The sequence below is a fragment of the Vigna unguiculata genome, chromosome 7 (assembly GCF_037176805.1).
Source record: "Vigna unguiculata cultivar grain cowpea cultivar isolate G323 ecotype 2 chromosome 7, ASM3717680v1, whole genome shotgun sequence".
NCBI lineage: Eukaryota > Viridiplantae > Streptophyta > Magnoliopsida > Fabales > Fabaceae > Vigna > Vigna unguiculata.
This window is the reverse complement of record NC_140798.1, coordinates 12,586,985-12,595,107: the sequence shown is the minus strand read 5'-3', so window position 1 is coordinate 12,595,107 and position 8,123 is coordinate 12,586,985. Positions and strand designations below refer to the sequence as shown.

The following is an 8,123-nucleotide window of genomic DNA, read 5'->3' as shown; positions in this document are numbered from 1 at the left end:
AAATGTGTCAAATGGTGTAAATATCTCAAATACTATCATGAGATGTGTTTGAAACGTTAAATAAAATTGACTTGAAATGACTAAATTCATGCAGTTCTAAAGTTAAGAGACTAAATTGTGTCAAAATTTTGAAAAAGGACTAATTCCAAATTTTACTGAGAGACAAAAACATATTTAATAAAAAAAAATTCTAGTGTAATAGTACCCTTTTTCATTCCCAAAATATCTTTTCATCACAACCCTTTCTGTTTTCACTCTTAATGGTAAAACAAGAATATACAGAACTATCAATATTTTCACATTGAAGGCTTTCCATATAAACCCAACAATTTCATCATCTGCATGTGGCTTTTCATTCCTGTATAAGCACAACTCTATTTCTTGATCATCATCTTTTCTGGTATCTTATTTTCTCAACTTTTTCTCTGCTCCTTCTTTTTCCAATCAATTCAAACTCTATCTCACATGTGAACCATATTCAGCTTAATTACATATACTAACTCATCTCACACCATCTTTCAGATCTTTCTCTTGCACAATATATACAACATTCATGGAAGATTCACCAGCAGCAGCTTATATCCACCAGGTACGTGTTAATTAGCTTGTAAGAATTTTAAAACTTCATTCAATTCACTCATAAAGTGGATCATAATTTCATGATATGCGTTTCTAAGTATATAGTTTTTGGAAAACATATATATTTTGTACTTGATACTCTTTTCTCTCCTCATTCTGAATAATCATAATCTAATTATATATAAAATTTGATGTGATTATATACAATAGGTGCACCGTCTGATAGAAGAGTGTATTCTATTCAACATGAATCTAGAAGAATGCAAGGAAGCTCTTTTCAAACATGCAAATATCAAACCGATTATTACCTCTACAGGTGAATCATTTAATGATCTGACAGTAACATGCTTGTTTTTTCTAGATGAAAATTATTTAATAAAAACTCTAGTACACTTGTACTAACTCATTCATGGTCTTTTGTTATAATAAGTCCAAATCAACAGTAACATGTTACGTGCGCACCATAAATCTGCTTTATTTGCAGTAAATTTTATGAGGACAAAACAAAATTTTTATCCTCTTGCTTTATTTGCAGTGTGGAAAGAGTTACAGAAGGAAAACAAGGAGTTCTTTGATGCCTATTCGAGGAGCCAAAACGAAGGAGGTTCAAAGACACAGAAGAGGCAAAAACTACTCGACATGGTTTCAGCATCAAAAGATTTTCAAAAAGACAAGTTTAGGGTTCAAACGGAACAACGTTAGTTGTCGAATGAAATAAAGTGGCCACTCGTGGATCTTTGAGTAAAAACACCAGTAATTGAATATATATATATATATATATATATATATATATATATATATAGATATATATATAGATATATAGATATATATAGATATACATATATATGTATATGCATATACATATATATGTATATATATATATATATATATATATATATATATATATATATATATATATCTATATATACATATATCTATATATATATATATATATATATATATATATATATATATATATATATATATATATATATATATATGAATGGAGGAAGAAACAGAAAACATCTGACTGAGAAAATCTGATTTGGCCTTGCTGTTTGAAAACAACGGTGTCTTTTTGTTTGTATCGAAATTATTTGTAAGTTTTATGCAATATGTGGTGTAAAATTTAGGTATAGATAAGAACTTTTATAACAAATGTTGGTTACCTACATTGTATAAATTTTTATTAAGAAATTATTGCTTTTATGTGTTTCATGTGATCTGAGATGGTTACTTTGCTTTTATGTGTTATATGTAAAATTAAAAAAATGTTTAAATAAATAAAATTGTTTGAAAATATCTTCCCAAGAAATAAATATAGGTAAGCATAAATAGTTTTAAACATTTTTTTAATCGAAAATGACATATTAATGTGTTATTTAGTACTGGAAAAACAATTAATGTGTTACTCAAGAAAGAAAATGAATGATAATTTATGAGAGATTCAATTTAAGTATAAGTTAAAATTTTACAATTGAGTAGGAAGGAGAGATCCCTATAATATGTAGCAAAAACATATTAATAATAAACATTTAGTCTTAAGTTGAAAATAATATCATCATATTTTCTTTATCATATTAATGTTGAATTTCTTTATCATATCTCTTAAAAAAATCCTTACAAAATATCCACCAAATAAATAGTGGACAACATGTACTCTAAGTTCAAACAAGAACATTCATAAAAAAGAAGAAAGAATTATTATAAATTTTAAAATTGAAAAGAAAGGTTTATATAAAAAACATCAAAGATCTTCTAAAACAATTTAAATGATATTAAATAATACCAAATTTTAAATATATATATATATATATATATATATATATATATATATATATAATATGCAAATACTTGATTCAAAAGAAAAATATATTAATTATAGTAATTTCTATTTCAATCCTTAAATTCTACATTACTAGTAAAATAAAATTTGTTAAGTTTAAAAAATAACTTACAACAATGATTTTTATTTGACTGTGTCATTAAAAATTAAATAATATGATGATGATTACAACTATCGTTGTTTTATTAACATAATCTCTTTTCTTCTCTCATGGACGGGGTCACAATGACAATAAAGTACTAGTAGTACAACTATTGTCCTTTTTCTCGTAGAGTCACAACAATTTAAAGTGATTTTATATAATTTAATAAATAAAGAAGCAAATTAGTGTGATTTTATGATTATTAATTTTATGTGTAATTTTATCTTGTAATTTGCATTGATCAATCTTCTTTTATATATATATATATATATATATATATATATATATATATATATATAATTTGATTATTTGATTATATTTTTAGAGAGAGAAAAATGTCTATTAAATATTTTTTTATTCATTTTATTGAAGAATTCATACATAAAATTATATAAGATATATGTTATAGATAATTAAGTCATCTCAAGGAAGCTTTAAAGTTTTATGGGTAGAGATTTTTTCTGTTGGCAACAACAAATGAAATATTGGCTCACTGAAATAAGGTTATTTTTCGTGATTTTTAAAGTTGTTAATTCTTCTATTATATTGAGTGATGCTTCAACATCGTCTACTACTAAACATGATGTTTCTGATAAAGATATTTTATGTTATGGACATGCTTTAAGTGCTTTGTTAGATAACATTTATAAGATATTTTGTCATACCAAAATTGTTATTGAGTTATGGGAAACACTTGAACTGAAATATGGATTCGTAGAAAAAGGTATATTTAGATATTCTTACGAAAAAAAATTGAATTTCTAGTGGTTGATAATAAACCTATTTCTAATCCAATTCATGAGCTTGAAAACATTTTTTATGACATGAAATTAAAACAAAATATTATTTTACCTGACATCATGTTTGTGGCTCTTTTGATCTCAAAGTTGTCTCCTTATTGGCCTGATTATTTGTGCTCGGAGTTTAAAGCATAAGCCTGAAAATTTTTCTTTTGATAATTAGCTTGTGTGTATTCGTATTGAGGAAAAACACACCAGTGCAGATTTATGTTTTTAACTCGTCTTATATGCCTCGGTTATCCAAGAAGAGAAGCAAAGCATATAATGGCGTAGTGATATTTTTGCAATTCCATCCAACTTTTATGCCTCGGTTCACATGCACCCGAAGCAAAAAATGGTTTTATGCTTCGGTTCACTACAAACCGGTGCCAAAAGCGCTTATATGCCTCGGTTATAAAGACCCGAAGCCAAAAACTTGGCTAATATTTCAAAAATGCCATTGGCCGTTTCATGTTTGGCCTCGGGTGGTAACAAGACCGATGCCAAAAATCTTTTGTGCATCGGTTATAAATTGAACCGAGGCCATAAAGTTTAATTAGGGTTCAAATCACGAACCCCTTTCTCTCTTCTTCTTACCCGCACTATTCTCTCTTCTCTCTCGCCGCAACCTGGACCTCCATTTCTCTCTTCTCTCTCACTGCAACCTGCACCTCTATTTCTCTTTTCTCTCTCACTGAAATGGTGTAGGGTGTTTTGAGTAGTTTTGTAAGAGCATTAGGTCTAAATTTAAGAGTATTGGGTTTGAATTTTATAGCAATGAGTCTGAATTTAAGAGCATTGTAACAACACTACAATTCAATAGGTAATATATTTTGTTGAGGTTTTTGGTTGTTTTTGCTTTTTTCTATTATTTTTTACCTTGTGATTTTTATTGTCTTTTACTCTCGAAAATGTGGGTAGCGTTGCATTGCATCACCTTCCATTGTCATTCGCTTTTCACGCTCCTAGGTTCCTAATTCTACTATTTTCCTATGATTTTGTAGTTTGTTATGAATTAGTTTTATATTTTATATATGTGGTTAATTATTTGTTTAAATATGTTGTTTGATTTTCTTATAGTGTGAGTTAGCCTTAGTTTTCCGTTTGAGATTCAATACAAAAATTATGTATTATCCCCGAGTTTTCATTTTAAAGAAGCTACATTTTTTTTAAAAATTAATATAAGGGGAATACTAATTATTCAAATGTATTGAATCTTGAATTTTCCGATTTGACCGTTTAAGAAGATTAATCACTTTTTAGTAGTTTATTAGTGCATATATATATATATATATATATATATATATATATATATATATATATATATATATATATATATATATATTAAAATACATATCTTAAAATTCATGAATATTTGTCATCTATGTTTTGGGTTGATCTTCGGGTACATATTTGATTGTGGTTGATAATCACTTTCATTTCATTTTTCCTAAAGACCAATGTGAAATGCTGACAAAATTTCGTGAAATTTAAGATATGTATTTTAAAACTAATATGTACCAATAAAATAAAGAAAGTGAATCTTCTTTAATGGGATAGGGTAACACCTTTATTACACAAGTGACGTGAGCATTGATTCAAAGATTACTGAAATTGTTCACGTAATTTCAGTATATATACGTATGGATCGAGATTAGATTAATTTACCATGCATCAGTGATGAGTATGAGAACAAAGTAGGAAAATTTATACAATTTATGCAATGTTATGAGGGTAGAAGTGATGATGAGGTGAAGTTTAGATGTCCTTGTTGTCAGGTTTTACAGAGGGGGTTTCACTGGGGAGAACAACACCAATGAGATCTGAGCCTAACCATATAAGACACTGACACCACTCTCAACCCAAAACCTTAAGGCAATGGGTTTATGGGCCTTGATCCTTATATGGTGCTCTACTTTCTCAATTTTGGTCAATGTGGGACTTAGACTCACACTTGTATTCCTAACAATCTCCCCCTCAAGGGTGAGTCCCTTCAACCACATTGGTACACTCCCCCTCCAGCGGAAGCTGCCCAACCATGAGTACTCATTTTCTGCCCTTTTCTGTACTGTCGTTTTTCTTAACGGGACACGCTTTACCTAACCCACACTGTCAGGAAGACTTTCGATACTAGGACCATACTGCACTCGTCTGAGCCGGTATTAACCATCGGCTCTGATACCACTTGTCAGGTTTTATAGAGGGGGTTTCACTGGGGAGAACAACACCAATGAGATCTGAGCCTAACCACATAAGACACTGACACCACTCTCAACCCAAAACCTTAAGGCAATGGGTTTATGGGCCTTGATCCTTATATGGTGCTCTACTTTCTCAATTCTGGTCAATGTGGGACTTAGACTCACACTTGTATTCCTAACAATATCAATTGTTTGAATGAGAGAAAGTTGAATGCTACTCAAGTTAGGGAACATCTTATTTGTGATGGTTTCCTTAGAAGTTATACAATATGGACATGACACGACGAATTAATAGACTTTTCAATTATTTCTCAAACTAAACATGTTGTCGATTCCACCATGGAAGAGTGATGGGAAGAGCGAGTGAAAGAAGACAATATAGAGGACATGATATGGGATGTTGGCGTAGAAGCTTTTTCATAAGCGCATGTGTATGAGACAATGTCTATTGAAGCAAAAACTTCGTTGTATATCGGTTCAACTAAGTTCACGTGATTATTAGCGGTTTTAAGACTTATGAATTTAAAAGTGACCAATGGTTGGACAGATAAAAGTTTCATGGAATTGCTCATGCTCTTGAATGAAATGCTTCCTAAGGGAAATACTCTACCCACTCGAAACTATGATGCCAAGAAAATTCTTTGTCTGATGGGTATGGAGTATAAAAGGATGCATGCATGTCCTAATGATTGCATATTATACAAAAAAAAAATTGAAGATTTGAAAAAATTTCCAAAGTGTGGATCATCACGGTACAAGCAGAAAAGAAATAGTGAAGATAGTGGTCAAATAGAAAAGGAAGGACCTACTTTGAAAGTAGTCTGGTACCTTCCAATTGTGCCCAGACTTAAGCGTTTGTTTGCAAATCTTAAAGACGCTAAAAACCTTAGATGGCATGCAACTGAGAGAAGATGTGATAGACAGCTTCGTCATTCAGTTGATTCAATGCAATGGAAAAATATTGATCAGGAATTTCCTAAGTTCGATCAAGAATGTAGAAATGTTTGTTTTGACTTAACTACCGATGAAATGAATCCATTTGGTAATTTAATTACAAACTATAGTTATTGATCCGTTATATTATTCATTTACAACTTATCTTCTGGACTGTACATGAAGAGAAAATACATGATGTTGTCTATGATGATATTTGGTCCAAAGCAGCTTGGAAGTGACATATATGTATATCTCAATTCACTAGTTGAAGATCGAAAGTTGTTGTCGGTTGATGGGGTTGAAGTATTTGATGTTATTGCTTCTGAAACTTTAATGATGCATGCAATGTTATTTTGCACCATCAATGATTTTCTAGCTTACGGTAATTTGTCGGGGTACAATGTCAATTGTCATAAAGCATGTCCTATATGTGAAGAAAACATTGCATCTCATCAATTGAAAAATGGAAGAAAGACCGTGTATCTGTGCCATCGAAGGTTTTTAAAAGCTAATCATCCTTATCGAAGGTTAAATAAAGCATTCAATGGACCTCAAGAGAATGACGAAGCACAAATTCCATTGACTAACCTTCAAATTCATGAAAAAGTTAATAAAGTACATCATGTATTTGGGAAAACATCCAAGAAGTCATCTGTATCGAGCCCTTATAAGAAAAAATCAATATTCTTTGATCTTCCATATTGGTTGAAGTTACAAGTTAGGCATTGCATAAATGTCATGGATGTAGAGAAAAATGTGTGTAATAGCTTAATTGGTATACTACTTAACATTAAGGGAAATACAACATATGTAGTAAATGCTCATTTGGATTTGGTTGAAATGAAGATCCGAGAAGACTTAGCACCAAGGGAGGTTGGTAGACGTACTGATTTGCCCTCTGCATGTTACATTATGTCCAGACAAGAGAAGATAAGTTTTTGCTTATGTTTAAAGAATGTCAAGGTACCTCAAGGATACTTTTCAAATATTCATAGTTTAGTGTCCATGAAAGACTTGAAGTTTATTGGCCTATAGTCTCACGATTGCCAAATCTTAATGCAACAATTGTTACCTGTAGCTATTCGTGGAATTTTACCCAAAAATGCTAGATAAACTATAACACGTTTGTGTGCATTTTTCTCTTCTATTTGTAGCAAAGTCAATGATCCTTTAAAGTTAGATGAACTTTAAGCCAAGATTATTATCATCTTGTGTTAGCTAGAGATGTTTTTCCATTCATCATTTTCTGACATCATGGTACATTTACTTGTTCATTTGGTAAGAGAAATAAAGTTTTGTGGACCAGTATACTTAAGATGGATGTATCTCATTGAACGTTACATGAAGATTTTGAAAGGGTATGTGAAAAATCAATATCGTCCAAAAGGTTCAATGATCGAAAGGTATATTGTTGAAGAAAGTGTTGAGTTTTGTTCAGATTACATGGCAAAATCAAAATCGATAGGAGTTCCTAAAAAATCATGGTTGAACAGGTGTTCTATAAGTAACAACATCTGAGGTGTGAGTGTGGTTAGCAAAGATCACGAATAGTTGTTGCAAGCACATCTATACATATTGAACAAAACAAATGAGGTAATGCCTTACTTATCTGTACACAAAGTCAATTTGAAAGAGAACAA

At 30.4% G+C, this 8,123-nt stretch overlaps 1 protein-coding gene and 1 pseudogene across 1 annotated transcript; both read left to right on the top strand.

The window, feature by feature from the left end:
* The first annotated feature begins 300 nt into the window (after positions 1-300).
* LOC114192664 (uncharacterized) lies at positions 301-1,802 on the top strand. The gene is made up of 4 exons (XM_028082439.2): positions 301-400; positions 523-589; positions 790-895; positions 1,115-1,802. The coding sequence occupies exons 2-4, from the start codon at positions 554-556 to the stop codon at positions 1,279-1,281; spliced, it is 309 nt and encodes a 102-aa protein (XP_027938240.2). The 5' UTR covers positions 301-400; positions 523-553; the 3' UTR covers positions 1,282-1,802.
* Positions 1,803-3,011: 1,209 nt separating this feature from the next.
* On the top strand, positions 3,012-3,584 carry LOC146884627 (uncharacterized; annotated as a pseudogene).
* The last annotated feature ends 4,539 nt before the right edge of the window (positions 3,585-8,123 follow it).